This window comes from Typha angustifolia, chromosome 8 (genome assembly GCF_048772165.1).
Source record: "Typha angustifolia cultivar Huaian chromosome 8, ASM4877216v1, whole genome shotgun sequence".
NCBI lineage: Eukaryota > Viridiplantae > Streptophyta > Magnoliopsida > Poales > Typhaceae > Typha > Typha angustifolia.
Window position 1 is genome coordinate 3,518,509 of NC_133246.1, and position 15,876 is coordinate 3,534,384.

Sequence of the window (15,876 nt, forward strand, 5' to 3'; positions counted from 1 at the left end):
TTGACATTTTATTATTATTATTATTATTTATATTATTATTATGTAATGACTCCACCGTCCAAAGTGAGAACAATAGAAAATTTTCCAAGACTTTGACAGGATAGAAAATAAATGTAGTGGAAAATGATAGGTAATGACACCACAAGACTACATTATATGGTGTCACCGTTGACTTATTATTCAATTAATTTGCATTTCGGATAAATTATCGCCAAAATAGAACCCAAATATGCTTTTATTTTAATTTCTCTTCTTTAATACTTTTTATTTTAAAAAAAAATCCAGTTCAACCAATAGAAAAAAAGAGGGGATTTTTCTATAGTTTTTTAATCATATATTTAGGTAATCTATAGAACACATACAAAAATTAATATTAACATATTTATTATACTTTTATCGTTTATAATTTGATTGATATTATTCTTGCCACGTTGAAAATATTTAATTATCTCAAACAAATTTGACCTATAAATTAGTCAAATACGAGGAAGAATAAATGGTAGAAATTTTCTAGGAAAAAGATAGGTAAATGGTGTGCGAGGTATCTTTCCTCACAAATTCTAGGACGTGGGAAATACGGTGGGATTTTTTTCATATTTGACCCTACATAGAGAAGTAATTATAGGCTATTTTACCATTAAAAACTTTTAAAAATATCATAATTAAATAATAAAAGAAGATCATTTTGCTCTTATATAAATAATTTAAAATAATTCTTTTTTTCTTAAAAAAAACAAAGGATTTTATTTTAATTAATAGTCGAAAGTATTTTTTAAAAAAAGAAATTGTGAGGACTAGTATGATATTTAGAAGTTTTTAGTGAAAATTATGTAAAAAAGCCCCCCTTTTTTCTTTTAAAGAAAAGCTAGAGGCTTTAATGACGCAATCGTCTAATATCCGCACGGGTGGCATGAGATCTTTGGACGTTAATATGCAGGTATTTTACCGAAATGGAAGCGGTGTGGTCACTCCCTGTGAGCTCACCCTCCAATACTCTTTAGAAAATAATGAGATTTTATTTTATTATAAAATCTACAAATAAAATTTATGTTAGGTTTGGGAAGTTTATTAAAAAAAAATCACCTCGAGTTTTTTTTTTAAATTAGAATTTTATCTAATGCATGATAGTAATTTATTATGATGGTAAAAATAGGATACTATAATAATAATTTTTTAGAAAAGCATGGATTTTTTAATAAAAAGTGAGAAGGTAAAGGTTGAATATATAAAGTTTATAATGCGGAGATGTTTTGAAAAAAATTTCCATTTAAAATTTATTAAAGTTATTATTATTATTATTATTATTATTATTATTATTATTATTATTATTATTCTAAGAAAATGGTGATATGGTATAAAAGTGGCTTTTATCGTCACCAGCGGTTACCATATCTTGCTTACCCACGCCATGCTGAACTAAAAACCGTCCTTTAACGATAAGGACAAGTTTCGTAAATAAACCCAAATCTAGGGGTGTTCCTGGATTCCGGTTCCTATGTAAACAACCTTTGCGACCAGACGACCTCTCCGGCCAATCCATTGGCGAGTCGTCTTCGTCTACCGCTCAGAGGTCGCAATCCAGAGAGAGAGAGAAGGAGAGGAGGAGGAGAAGAGGAAAACGGAGCTGGAGAGGTAGGAGGAGGAGGAGGAGGAGGAGGAGGGGGCTGCATCGATATTCGCGCGAGATTCGGCTGGCCATGGAGATGAAGCGGGAGGAGGAGGAGGGGGAGAGGAAGGGAGTCAAGCTCTTCGGGGTGAGGATTTGGGACGAGAGGAGGATGGAGGAGGAAGAGGAAGAGGAGGACGAGGAGGACGATGAGATGATAAGGAAGAGCGCGAGCATGGGGAACTTGGCCTCCTTTTCCGTGGCGAAGGCGTCCTTCGCCGATCGCGGCGGCGGGGATCATGGGTACATCTCCGATGGCGGCCTCGACCAGTCTGTGAGGAGGAGGAAGAGAGGTCAGGAGCGTAAGAGAGGTGGGTCTCTTTATAGCCTGAGTTAATTTGCTGCCTTTGCTCTCTGGGTCTCAATTTTTAGTCAGTTAGATCTGTTAAAAATTGGATTTTAAGAAGCCCTCTGGGTGGGAATGTTTGTTGGTATTGCTCGAAGAGTATTATGCGTTGCAATATTCTATATATGTGGTTAATGCGAAGTTCTCTTTTATTTTAGCAGTGATATTCTCATACAGAATCACAATTTATAGGTCTGATGAGTATAATGGGAATCAATTATGTTTCGTAATCCTTGCAAGATAATCATCTGTGTATTGTATGTTTGTATGTGATAACATTTTATTATTGATCAAAGAGGTAAATGGATTAGGGGAATTGCTGACAATTTGTTTCAGAATATTTCATGCAATTTGACCCATCATAATACTGCAACATACTGTCCAAATTTAGGTTTGGGTGGTATTTAGTGATCCTTCCATTTCTTGGCATTGTTGATAATAAGTAGAATGTCTCCAAGAAGAAATGGATTTACAGAATATACAACCCCTTGATCTGGTAAATGCTTTATTCATTTTATGAAATCTTATTTTGCTTCAAATTGTCTGTTATTCTGGTAATCCAAAGAAGAAATTGGAAGACAAATTTGTGAAGTTGAAGAGTCTCAGTCCTTTGTCACTCATGCACATTTCTCTTCTACCACTTTGACAGCAATCAGTAATAATTGGCAAGTTTTCTGCAAGCTGACTTAGTATAAATAGATGGCTGATTCCAATAAGAATTATAGACTTTTCCCTTTGTTCTTAGGTATCTATGTTTTGCTACATATGCATCAGTTTTGCTCTATTATTACGATCTAAATTTTGCATAATGTTGCTGTCCTGTCGGAAGCAAGCAAGATTACTATTTATTTTTCTTTCTATCATCTGCATCTCATTCAATTATTTGCATCTCACTTCCTTTGTTGATTTGATGGAGTTCTATTGTTTTCTGCGAAAGAGATGCCTAGATCACTGTGCTTTCTGATACAGGGGTACCGTGGACTGAGGAAGAGCATCGAACATTTTTAGCTGGACTTGAGAAACTTGGGAAAGGCGATTGGAGAGGAATCTCAAGGAACTTTGTGACTACTCGAACGCCAACCCAAGTGGCTAGCCATGCTCAGAAGTATTTCCTCAGGCAAATCAATCAGGGTAAAAAGAAGCGCAGGTCCAGCCTCTTTGATGTTGTGATGAATGACAAGGTAACTCCTGTTGACTCCTCAGAGTGATTTCTTGTGCTTCTATTGTTGGTCTCATTTCTAATCATTATTGGTAATTTTTCAGGTTACCATCCCAGAAGTTTCTGCAGCATTGCCTCCAAAGAAAATCAATGGACGTAAGGAAGAGCCTGACCATCTTAGTCAGGACAATCAAATGGTAATTCTCCCACATGATTCTTATACATTTCATGTCATTTTTGCCTGTACACGACAATAGATACCATCAACTTTATGAGCACTCCCTGGAATATGAACAAGAGTAACCATGGACCATTATTGGCCATTCTGCAGATACCGGGGTCACCTCTTGTCATAGCACCTCAGGGTGTAGAACCATCCCCAGTTATGCTCCTAATGACAAATCATGGAAACTGTACAAACTTCCAAAACACCGAGTACACGGTAACTTCAGCTCAATCCTATATTCATCTTGACGTGAGTGATCTAAATCTACTAATATTGGGATCATTTAACAGGTGAATTTGTCAGGCAGCACAACAGATCAAGCCATTCCAACACTCTCTCCGGTTGCACCTGTGAAGAATTCAGACCAGATGAACTCAGTTTTTCAAGCCAGCTCCATGGCATGCACCCCTGATTTCCTCAAACTATCCTTACTTCACACGCATTGCCCAACTCATTCTTCAGCGACTTCTAAATCAAATGAAGGCAGCGATCTGGAGCTCCGCATCGCACCGCCTCAGCCACAAAGTCTGGCTAAGTTATCTTCTCAGGGCTCTGTAGGCGCCATAAGTGTTAGCTAATATGCTTTGGTACTGTATGATAAATCTCTCTACCTCTGGGACATGTTATGGACATACGATCAATTGAAAAGATGGGTAATGCCTTGTTGAATCAAGGAGCTATAAATCCAAAGTGATTTCATGTTTCTAAACGTGAACTAGCACTAATGCCAGAGATGTGTCCTTACTCATAATGTATAATTGGAGAAGAATACAAGAGGTCTCTATCTCTATGAGTGTGTTTGTTCGTTGTTCCAACTTGAGAAACATTTGGGACAGAGAGGCTCATGTGGCTCTGAGCTTCTGATTTGATGCTTGAATGATTGGGATGTTGAGACGATACTGTAAAAAGGATACTACTGGAAGAGGATGTTAAGGGGGGGTGTTTATGTGGTCCACTCAACTTTAGGGATTGGGATGGTACAGTGCATCATTGTGTGAGGCCAGCTACTACTTGCCTCTTTACTTTTCAAGGATAGCTGTGTCTGTAGCTGCTAAGAGGAGGTTCTTTTTGTGACTGAGCTTCCAAAGAACGCAAACCAAATCTTTTTATTAGAGATTGCTATGGGGTCCTTTATTTTTTACAAAAGCTATTCACAGCCTCCAGGTTCTAATAGGATCAAACAGGTAAAACTCAATCAAGTGTGGGAAGTCGGGCAGGAGGTTAACTCCTTTCTGAAGAATTGCTTCATTCCAAAAGGTGATGCTTAATAAAGAAAAAGTAGCTTTACCCATTAATTTCCCCGTTATGATGGCTTATATGATGAATCTGGATCCTCAAGATCAGTAAAAGAGATAGGTAAGAGGGTTTCAAACTTTTGTGTGAAAATATGCTGGCTCCTTATATCATATAATAAAGAAACAACCACTTAGATCTATACTAATATAGTAATATATATTTCTCGCTTCTCTGCTCGTCTCCTTCATTTAATACTTTTATATTTGCTGATTATTATTTTACCCTTTAAAAAACATTCCATATAAAAAGTATTTGATCATTTATAAAACTATCATTTCAATTTTATATCACATTTTATTACACACCACTAATATACAAATAAATATTAGAATAAGTTACACTTCGATATTTTAGCTCTCTGATGCTAGCATAAGAAATTGAAGGCATTAGTTACCAAACTTCTTTGTCCACTAGAAGGGCTCAAGGTTTGGATAAGGAGAACCCCCAATACTAATATCCCCAGTATGATGAAGATTTTGTCAGACAGTCTTACCATCAACTTAAAAGGACTGAATGCTTAATAACAGAATCAGATTTCGAACCTTGGGTTTTACCATTTAGTTACAGAGTAAAGAAAACAAACGTGGACACAAAAAAAAGGATACTTTGCTAATTCCACAATACAAACAGACTTTCTTTTTTCCCAAATCACCTGTCTAAGTCCAGGGTTATAAACAAATCCTAGAAAGAATCGAATAATGACAATAGCATGGTGAAGAACGTATGTAGAACATCGTCCTGAATAGATAGGACACAGACCAGTTGAGTATATAGACGCCACTGCTAAAAGTATGCAAATTAAGAAGAGCAGCAAGTAGTCTTCTGATTGACAGGTTGTCCACGGATCTGCACAGTCGCCGGCCTCGCATTATTCATGGTTGGTTGGCTGGCCATCCTGAGAGCAAGAGGAATATTTCATCTTAGATAACTTGGATGTACATGTGGGAATAACTATCGAAGGTTAGAAGTTTCCTTAGATGACACACCTGTCCTTGATTGAGGCAGCCATGGCCATGAATGCCTGCTCAACGTTTGTTGCATTCTTTGCGCTAGTCTCCATGAATGGAATACCAATTTCATCAGCAAATGCCTAAAAGAAGTGGTTTTAAGTCAATAACCAAATGAAGGAAGCAAATAAGCCTCTGAATTACCAACTCGACAATTTCATGATCACTAAGATGTGAAGGTCTAGAAGAAAAAATAAAAGACTGTAAAAGGGCATCGAATGAAGTAGAATTTATCAACAAATCACCTTTGCTGTCTCGTAAGACACTACTTTGTTGGCAGTAAGATCACACTTGTTGCCCACGAGAAGCTTGTTTACATTCTCACTAGCATAACGATCAATTTCACTTAGCCATTGCTTTACATTATTGAAACTCTCCTGGTCTGTCACATCATATACAACCTGCAAACCATGACATGTTGCATGAGTTTTGTCGATACTTTATAGAAGAGTAAAATGCAAATTATCAAGGGAGTTGCAATAAGGACTTACAATGATGCCATGTGCACCTCGATAGTAACTGCTTGTAATTGTCCTGAAGCGTTCTTGACCAGCTGTATCCCACTGTGACCAAGAAAAAGGAGAAATAGAGTTCAAGAAGAGAAGATTAGTTTAGCAACCACTGCTACTTTCAGGGAATCAGGGCACATGGACCATACTGTAGGTCAACAAATTCATGGAACTGCCATAATTCAATGGCAGTCACTCACAAGAGTTCAGAACACTAACTGATGAAGTTGCCTTTTACTAAGCATGTTTCTTACATAAAGAAACAGATACACAACAGTGATTGCATCTACAGTTCTAAATGTGATCTATGCACTTCTCTATGTGGATGAGGTTCCTTGGCTGCACCACTAAGGTAAAAAAATCATAAAACAAGGCACTGGTCAAAATTTCTGTTTTATTCAGAATAAAGAGAGCATAACATCATTCCTTTTGTTTCTTAAAAGCCCATGGTAAAGATTGCACAGTAGAAGGAAAAGAATTTCAATATTCACTGTATTTAACAAAAGGCAGTGGACTAGGAATTTATAAATTTGTTTCACATAAAATACATAACATTTTAAGGTTAATACATTACTTTTGTGGTAGCTTTATGCTCTAACTAATTCTAAGATGTGCTTTTATTAAGATATCAGCAACTTTCTAAAAGCTAAGTGCACAGATTTTTTTCACAATTCAGCTTCGACAGCTTCTACTCCTGTCTTTCTTCCTAACAATATACCTCAATCTATAGGATCGAGGAACCACCAATTTAGTAAAGTCATCTACTATATCCAACTTGCAAGTTCATCCTCGATATATCGAATAAAAGATACATGACAAGAATTATGCATTTGATCCTCTACAGCCATTTCTCACATGTGCACCAGAAATAAGATGTATCATAACATATCTTTGGCCAGCTATGCAACAAGACATGATTAATTGCGAAGTAGGTTAACTACTACTTACCTTCCTCAGCAGACATGAAAGACTATTAGAATGCTACCAATGGCACAAGAAATTAATAAGCATATCAGGTAGAAGAAATATTTTAAGGTTGCAAATCATATAAACAAAACTCACAATTTGAAGCTTAATAGTCTTCCCATCCTGCTCCACAGTGCGTATTTTCTGCAGGAATTTTTTAAAAAAAGAGTAACTTATGTGTTACATGCAGAGTAAAGATACTTTTCTGAGCATTTAATAGATATTGCACTTACAAAATCAACTCCAATTGTACTGATATAGCTCTCCAAGTATGAATCATCCTAACCACAAAAAGACAAAATATAGTTAAGCCTCTTACAAGAGAAAAAAAAACTCATTATAGCATAATCTACAGCCACTATGCTTAACCCCTACAGGTACAATCCGCACAATATACTACAATAGTACTATAGGATAAACTTTCAGCAGTGTACACAAACATCATTAACTTTGTTCTACAACAGGGGATTAACCAAATGGATCACCTTGGCCATGTAGGTTCCACCAAAACTTTTTGGGCTTGACAAAGTATGTAATCAAGTTCTATGGTCTACATAACAGAAAATTGTGTTTGTGTTATCATTTTCTAAAGATATCAGAAGTATACTCTAGTCGTGCAGGGATAAGGGTCACTGATCACCAAAGTCCACAAGCACAAAAAAAGGTTTTCAACCCATTTAATGCATAAAAGAAGATAAATGTCCATAGCAGATTTATGAATAGAAACAGTTCCATTAGCTATTTGTATACTGGTGTACCGCATTCATTTTCATAAAGAAAAACTAGAGAGGGATTTCTAATTTCCTATGATAACAAGGTTCGCAATCTCGGAAATCAGTTCTCCAACTAGAGGACTACATTTAAAGCTGAAAAGAGAACATTCTTCCTCTAATTCTTACCGCAAACCTCAGGAGGAGGCATGACTTGCCAACGCCTGAATCTCCAATAAGCAGAAGCTTGAAGAGATAGTCACTGCAAATTTAAGAGATCATGAAGTTAATTCCCTAAATTTCAAGAAATAAACAAGAAAAGGAAAGTCACGAATGTTGTTAGTGAAATGCATTACATCTACATTCTACAGGTCCCACTAAAACACACTACTAAGAAACATCAGTAGACAACCAGAAGAAAGACCAGTAAATAAATGGCTCATTCAGTCATAACTACTAATCTGTCATATTTCCAGATAGCTGAACCCTACTATATGATAATTTTTTAAATATCTTCACAAAATATATGTTGCATAATATAGTAACTCATGCCAATGAATAAAGAGAAAGAATTAAAATATAACATTCTTTTGATATAAATCCGATCTTTCATTTGATATACAACAAGAGGTATCAACATTAAAAATATTAAAAGAGAATGGATGGGGGAAAAGACAAAGAAATTAACTCTAATACTAGAAGCATGAAAAAAATACATGAAGATGAAGCACTGAAGGAGCATATTCACCATCCACTAAATTAGAACATTAAAAAAATTGCTGACCCTTCACTCCTTAGGAATGACACAGCACCCTTCCAGAACATAACAACAAACAAGGAATCATAATATAATGCCTCTAAGACGGTTAGCGGTGACAAGAGTCCCAACATATTGACATAACCATCATACTATAGGAGGATATGCCCAAAACTCCAAGCAACTTGTCTTCTGTTCTAGTTCCCATTGAAATATCAGCAGTGTGGTTTTCCGTGTACCCAAATATTCAGCTTTGACAAGAGTCTCTACGCAAACATAATTATCATAATATTGGATATGCCCAGAAAGGCAGAAACTACACTTCGAGCAACTTGTATTCCCATTAAAATATCAGGCTGGCTATCAGAAGTGAGGATTCCGTGTACCCAGATACAAAAGTCTCTACACAAACATAAACATCATAACATGAGAGGTGTCAAACTATGTTCAAACAACTATTTTTCTGGTATAATATTTGTCTGAAGATTTTCTCCTTTCATTACTGCCATTAACCTGTTGTTTCCAATAGAGATAACAAAATCATCTTCCTTACGTTCTTATGAATACACAAATGTGCATGTACATATGAAGACAAAAGCATATACAAGTATCTGTTCACGATATTTCTAACTTCACAAAATTGACAATATATTGAAATATTCAAAACCTACTTACAATTACAGGTAATTTTAGTAGAAGATAAGACTGAGGATGTAGACTTATTTTCACACATTGGATTCACGTTATATAAGTACAAAGAAATTTTAACCATCGGGCCACGAGATTTAAGAGAGAAAAGTTAGTGAGGATTGTAATTTATAAATATGCACAAATACTCTAAGAAAAACATATATAGACATAATTGAATGTATACGTATGAGACAGATAGACTTCTTTTAATATTAGTAACCGCTAGATGTATCGTCAAATCAACAGTCAGATCTCAAGCACTATCATTTGATCTGGATCCTATATCTCGTCAAATAACCAGTCTCATGATCCCTCCTCATTAACAACAACAACAACAACAAACCAGATCCGGCGAGATCTAAACACCAACCCCACCGACCGATCTAAAACCCCAAAAGGAACTGCGAATTAATCGGATAAAGATGAGAAGCTTACTACTCCGGATTCATGGCGTGATGGATGAGGACAACGACGCCTACGGCTGCGATTCCCCGGCGGGACCAAGGGCAGAACTTCGGCGGGAAACGGGGAAGAAAGAAGAGACCGGAGGCAATAGTATCCCTTCCCTCCTAGGGTTTCGAAGCAAAGCAATGGAGAATTTGAGAGCGAGAGAGAGAGAGAGAGAGAGAAGAATTGCGGGGACCAAATATTAATAGGGGAAGACGTGGGAGGAAGGAGAAGCGACAGCTCTTAAATGTTCACTTGACGTGGGGGTAATTAGGTAAATTCAGTTATAAGTCGGCGGCAGAGGCACAGTGAGAAGATGGAGATAAGTCAGAGTCGGCGATGCAAGTGTCGAGAGTCTCAGAGAACATGGCACATCTCCAACTTCTATCTATCTGGGCCCAAATTGCCAATCCGGTAAGATACCGGGTCGGATCTAAATCATGATATTGGTTGGAGTATAAGATCCACCAACTTCACAATAGTCAACCAAACGATGTAACCATACTGTATTCATCCACAACTCTGTCACAAGGCCCAAGTTTGGAATTTCCACAATCCTAACAAGCAAAGTAAACAAAAGTATTTAAATAAAAATAAAAAAAAAAGTTTAGACGTTTATTGACATACATATACATGGATTCATCCAGTTCATAGTGCCTACTCCCTTTGATGTATTAATCCCCAAATATCGCCTTACGTAATTTTGAGTATAAGAACTGTGTGAATTGGAAAGAGGCCAAGTAGATGCAACTAGTCTCATACAAGAACTTCACGTGGATGTCCCTGGTTCTGGCAAGTCGCACTCAAAATTTGTGTGCTCAAGGAATGGCCCTAGTCTCACCAGCTTCGGGATGGCAATATCATTCCTAATGGCACAGACAAGAGGATTCTCCCACTGCAACAAAGATCCGACCAAGTTAGATCGAACTGTCAACGGAAAAACACGAGACCAGCGGTCCTGGCCGTAATCTCTCAGAGCAGCATCAATCATTCCCTGCCCTCCATCAATGGCGGCTGCAAGATTTCTAGATAGAACCACTGCATCCTCCAGTGCGCAGCAACCACCCTGCCCAAGGTTCGGCGTCATGGGGTGCCATGCGTCTCCAACCACCACCACTCCACGTTTGGATGCCGGTGGGCTAAGACCGGGCCATAGCCAGCGGTCCATCAGTGGAGTCTTGACAACGATGTCTTCAGGGGTCTCTTGGATGATGTCCAAGAGCTCCTGAGGCCAGCTTCTTACAAGATTAAGTGCTTCCTTCTTCAGAGCAGATCTGTCGCCGGTTCTTGATCCTGTTGGAACATGATTCACATATAAAAGTAACTCGTTAGTTGCTAGACTAATAAGGAACTCCACATATGTGCATGCTGTTGAAGCTATTTCACCATTGTATTGTTGAAGCCACCATAATATGAAGAAAAATTCTAGTAACATAATAATATACCAATGCCGCTCATTCTTGTAAAATTTGTCATCTAATGTATCCAAATAATAATGCTTATATATTTCTGACATTTTGCTTAGTCTTAATTGGTACTAAAAAGTACAACAGGTTTCAAATTACTACTGCAAGGATTATTGCTCGAAGTATCCATTACTGCTTATAAATCCCTTAATGTTATAAAGAACGTCTTAGTGCTCCCACCGATGCGGCCTCTGGCATATGGCACAATTTTTACCAACTCTTATGATCACTTATAATTGTTTCTGCTAGTGATTTCTCGATCATTAATCTTTTCGTTCAGCAACCATACTAACAAGAATATAACTCAATTTCTATGCAGAGAAAAGAATGTAGTTTCCATGTTTTTTGTTCAAGATCAGTATGACTTTCATTTGGAATAATTTAAGTAACTGAGAAGACATGTTAGAGCAAAGTTTCAGTAGGTGGACCTGGTGGAATTGAAGTACCGCTATTGAAGCAGATGAACCAATAGACTTTTGTAGGAGAAACTGGAACAAAACCGGCTCGCAGGCCCCTTCCATAGATATAGTTCACCTTTGATTTAAATGGTTGACCTTCAGGATATAGTCCAAGGCCACGAAATGCAGAATGCCCAACATAGCGAGGCTCTGAAAATCCCATCCACCTGGCTATTGGTGAGCGAATGCCATCGCAGCCAATCACAATCTGTTACCATGGACGAAAGGATGATGAGGTAGTAAGCCACAGAGTGACTAAACTAACACTAATTCAAAGAAGCTATTTCCCCTTTGTAAAGCAGAGTATCAAAGAATAGGGAAACCAGAACTCCACACTCAAACGATTTATATTCGAGAACTCTATATCACTTGTATCATATGGATATTGACCCAATTAAAGGAAAATAAATTGGAAAAACAAAATATTTTAATTAAAAAGACTGCCGCCTTTGCCTAATGCCTAGGCACCATTTCAGCCTAGCATTGTCCTTTTTGCATGACTTAGTGCAACATTGAATTTCTTTGATTTCGTACTAGAAATTGTTAAAATTCTTGTTTTAGTGAATGACCATTTTCTTGGTTATACTTTTACAGGAATCATGTATTGATGCAGATCAAGATACTATGTTCAATGTCCACTTGACCATCAGACAGCATATTAAAAGAAACCACTCTTCTTAAATTACCAGCAGGTGTGAAGAGGAGGCAAAAGTATCCAAAATCTCAAGATGACAAAATACCAAGGATTAAAGAGGTTCACTAGATACATAGATGCAGCAAATATAAAATCTCTAATCATCCTATTTGTCGTCTGCCTACAACTGCAGTTGCAGGAATTCAGCCAGATCCTAAGAAAATAGCGGCACAAAAAGCATATTTGTGTGCTCAACGAAGATATAAGCATCAGAAAAGTGCTGTCACCATTCAAATATAATAAGAGACATTTTCATCAAGGTGCAGATTTTATCAACTTAATTAGGAAATACCTTAGCCAGCAGACGGTCACCATTATCAAGTTCTAGTAAAGTCCCATCGCTCCCTTGCCTTGTAATAGACTTCAATTTGGATGAGAAAGCTATCGTGTTCGGAGGCAACTTAGAAGCCAAAGTCTCGAGAAGCTCTCTCCTTTCCACAGCACGCACTTCTTGCCTGCCACAATGGATATCAGATAGCTGAAACAGTGTAATCTCTATATCTAAAAGTTACACCACACTGAGGACAACAATTACCCAGGGTCTGCTTCCTCAAATGTGAATGATCTAAGCTCTCTTCCATCTTCCGATCTCATCACCAATCTGAGCACAGCTGAAACCACCAAAGAAGTGAGAAAAAAAAAAATTGCATGCAGCACAAACAATAGTAACAAGATATTAGAAATTCAGTCTGGTTCTTGGGGTTTAACTTCAACAATAGAGATCATGTGGTTCATGACATTTAAAGTTACTTCATTTGACCTCCTGACTTCAAGAGACTAGAAGTAATTTTGTAAAATTGCAAAGCGTACCGCACGATTAAACCAAGGATTTCTATTGAGTTTGCTTAACTTATGGATCTCTATTATAGAAGAGGTACTGGCATCACATAGCAGGAAAAAAAAACTATCTACAGCAAATAATTCTACAAAGAATTGCTGGAGTGCAAAGAGCCTAAAGAATCAAACATGAAATTGTTTACGGTTGCTCTGTGGATATCAATTCCTTAATAGAAACCAAATATGAAAGATATCCAAAACCGCATGGGTTAAATTAGTGCCTTTTCCCAAATAATATTAACGAACAGGGCACCAAGATGGCGCCTTCAGGGTTCGAATCGTACCCCTGGATTTGAAGGAACTTGGATCTGAGCTCGTCCCCGACGCCGATCGAGTCGAGCACGCGCCACGCGTTCTTGAACAGCGTCAGGGAGGTCCCACCGGTGCGAAGCGACTCGCCCTGCTCCAGCACGAGCGATGGCACCCCGAGCTTGCGGAGGGAGGCGGCGGTGGCGAGTCCTGCGATTCCGGCGCCGACGATGACGACATCCTCGGATCGAGCGGCGGATGCCGAGATTGGGAGGAAGGTCCGAGGGTTGGGATTAGGGCTTCGCATCGAGAGGCGGGGAGATGGAGGGAAGGGGAGAAGGAAGAGAGAGGAGGAGAGCGAAGCCATGGGGTGGAAAAAGGAGGGAATTTGGATGAGAGCCATAAGCCCGTAAGTCGATGAGCGAACGAGAGAGAGCGCCAAAAAAGAAAAATCTTATCAATCAACCTTATACGCTTGCGAATTTTGCATATAACACCCTGCATTTAGACGATTGACTGTTCAAACCCTGTATTCCCGCTATTTTCAAATTACGCCCCTGGCACTGCTATCAATTCCTTTTGTTTTGTTGTGAGAAATCATAATCAACTGCTATTACTACCTATTTTCTCTTTATTCTTGTTGTAGATACATGCAAAACAACCATCCTTGAGAGAAAGGTGAAAATTTTCCCTTCTAAAAAATCTCAAGATTTTTTCCCAACTTCAACTCTACCCATCTTCTTTATGACTCTAAATTAGGAAAGAAGAGAGAAATGTGGAGTCGTGGAGATCTAGAGAGCCATCTCGGCACAGCCAAGGAGAGAATAGATGAAATCTCCCAACTCAATGAGGCATGAGAAGTTGATTGGTGGCGAGGTTGCATGATGAGGTGGAACACATGGATGAGCTTATGCAGTTATGCTTGGAGCAACAAGACGATGGGTTGAGGTGGTTGACGAAGGAGGTGATACGGTAGGTGTGGAAAATGCAAACTTTAACCGGCAGCTGGATGAGCTAGAGGAGCACTTACCTTTGCTTCATGACCATTAACAAGGCAAGGAGCTTAGTGATGAAAGAAGTTCTAGGAGAAATGTGGATTAGGGCAGAGGGCAATAATAAAATTTCAAAAAAAGATTAAAAAATTAATTTTTAGCTAAGCCACTTAACTATTACGTTATTATAAGTGCATATGCAATTTAGTCGATTCACTGATTCTGTCCATAACATTAAGGTGGTAAGGTATTTCTAATAATTCAAGGGATTAGTGTCTACCTAGAGGTGATTATTAGGTGGGCGAGGTTGGATTCAGGTCAAACTTTTTAAGCCAACCGAGCTTATATATTTATTCATGGCCCGACCCACTAATTACTCATACGAGGTCGGGGTAAAATATTTTAGCTTATTACTGCCCTCTAGCCCATTACATATTGGATTTGGGTTAGGTATAATGGATCTAAAAAATATTATATTTTATTGGGCTAAGCTTAATGAGTTTATATGAAGACATTTTAGTTATCTTTCATAAGAACATACTTATATATTGATATATAATTTATTAAGTATTCATTGTGTGATTTAAAAAATATAGGAATATGTATGCATTATGAGTCAGATTATAAATGAGAGTAGTGGGTTAAGCTTTTGCGTTGGGCCAGGCAAGCAAAGGCTTAGCCTATGTTGTTCATTACCATCTTGAGCTTGTGTTGGACCAAACTTAGCTTGATTAAAATCTGGCGGGTTTGGCCTATGATCATCTCTATGTGTACTAATGAAAAAGTTTAAAAGTCATTATTAAAATGGGTGATAGTTTATGTGGTAGAAAAGGGGATTATCACCAAAATTAATAAGAAAACAACACATCTCCAAAACACCACCAAATTTGGAGCCTAATGTAGCTCCAACCAAGCTTCAAAAGGAGTTCCAAATTTGGAGTCAGCGACGGTGAAGCTCCAAATTTAGAGCCTCATACAAAAATTTGGAGCCCAGCTCTAATACTATTTAATTTTTAAAATACCAATTTTACCTTACAAAAACTTAACTTCCAAAATTTTAAATTTCGTCTGCATCCTCTATTAAATAATCTAATTAAATAATATTAATTAATTTTACTAATAAGTTTTAAATAGAAAACAGTACAGTTAAAAAGCTCTCATCTCATCGAGATCTTTAAAATGAGTCTAATATTAAATTATTTAAGTTCTTTTAAATTTTATTTCATATAATATAATTTCAATATATTTTAATTAAAAATTATTTCTGAAATTGTTATATTAGTCTTATTATAAATATGTCAATGAGAGTTTTCTAACTATAGACTTTTTATTAAAAAAATAATAACATTAAGAGAACCTATTAACTGATTAAAAATATAATATACAATATATATATCTATT

The 15,876-nt window shown here is 37.4% G+C and overlaps 3 protein-coding genes across 3 annotated transcripts; 1 reads left to right on the forward strand and 2 right to left on the reverse strand.

Moving 5' to 3' along the window:
* The first annotated feature begins 1,539 nt into the window (after positions 1-1,539).
* Positions 1,540-4,066, forward strand: LOC140766233 (uncharacterized). The gene is made up of 5 exons (XM_073105717.1): positions 1,540-1,977; positions 2,982-3,193; positions 3,276-3,368; positions 3,503-3,613; positions 3,688-4,066. Exons 1-5 carry the CDS (start codon positions 1,698-1,700, stop codon positions 3,973-3,975), a joined length of 984 nt encoding a protein of 327 aa, XP_072961818.1. The 5' UTR covers positions 1,540-1,697; the 3' UTR covers positions 3,976-4,066.
* Positions 4,067-5,203: 1,137 nt separating this feature from the next.
* LOC140764984 (GTP-binding protein YPTM2) lies at positions 5,204-10,010 on the reverse strand. Its single transcript, XM_073103882.1, has 8 exons — positions 9,768-10,010; positions 8,075-8,147; positions 7,409-7,456; positions 7,272-7,319; positions 6,192-6,263; positions 5,946-6,101; positions 5,680-5,783; positions 5,204-5,588 (listed from the first exon to the last, which is right to left on the reverse strand). Exons 1-8 carry the CDS (start codon positions 9,779-9,781, stop codon positions 5,492-5,494), a joined length of 612 nt encoding a protein of 203 aa, XP_072959983.1. The 5' UTR covers positions 9,782-10,010; the 3' UTR covers positions 5,204-5,491.
* Positions 10,011-10,361: 351 nt separating this feature from the next.
* Positions 10,362-13,909, reverse strand: LOC140764983 (monooxygenase 2-like). Its single transcript, XM_073103881.1, has 5 exons — positions 13,519-13,909; positions 12,933-12,998; positions 12,690-12,852; positions 11,674-11,911; positions 10,362-11,072 (listed from the first exon to the last, which is right to left on the reverse strand). Exons 1-5 carry the CDS (start codon positions 13,884-13,886, stop codon positions 10,549-10,551), a joined length of 1,359 nt encoding a protein of 452 aa, XP_072959982.1. The 5' UTR covers positions 13,887-13,909; the 3' UTR covers positions 10,362-10,548.
* Positions 13,910-15,876: the final 1,967 nt, after the last annotated feature.

Excerpts from the sequence above, each read along its gene's own strand:
- LOC140766233 (XM_073105717.1), top strand. The coding sequence starts at position 1,698 with ATGGAGATGAAGCGGGAGGAGGAGGAGGGGGAGAGGAAGGGAGTCAAG. Across the intron at positions 1,978-2,981 it reads AGGTCAGGAGCGTAAGAGAG|GGGTACCGTGGACTGAGGAA; the intron begins GTGGGTCTCTTT and ends TTTCTGATACAG. Across the intron at positions 3,614-3,687 it reads TCCAAAACACCGAGTACACG|GTGAATTTGTCAGGCAGCAC; the intron begins GTAACTTCAGCT and ends ATCATTTAACAG.
- LOC140764984 (XM_073103882.1), bottom strand. Across the intron at positions 6,264-7,271 it reads AGACTATTAAGCTTCAAATT|TGGGATACAGCTGGTCAAGA; the intron begins GTGAGTTTTGTT and ends TCTTGGTCACAG. Across the intron at positions 5,589-5,679 it reads GCTGCCTCAATCAAGGACAG|GATGGCCAGCCAACCAACCA; the intron begins GTGTGTCATCTA and ends TCTTGCTCTCAG.
- LOC140764983 (XM_073103881.1), bottom strand. The coding sequence starts at position 13,886 with ATGGCTCTCATCCAAATTCCCTCCTTTTTCCACCCCATGGCTTCGCTC. Across the intron at positions 12,853-12,932 it reads TTTGAGGAAGCAGACCCTGG|GCAAGAAGTGCGTGCTGTGG; the intron begins GTAATTGTTGTC and ends CCATTGTGGCAG. Across the intron at positions 11,912-12,689 it reads GTGACCGTCTGCTGGCTAAG|ATTGTGATTGGCTGCGATGG; the intron begins GTATTTCCTAAT and ends CCATGGTAACAG.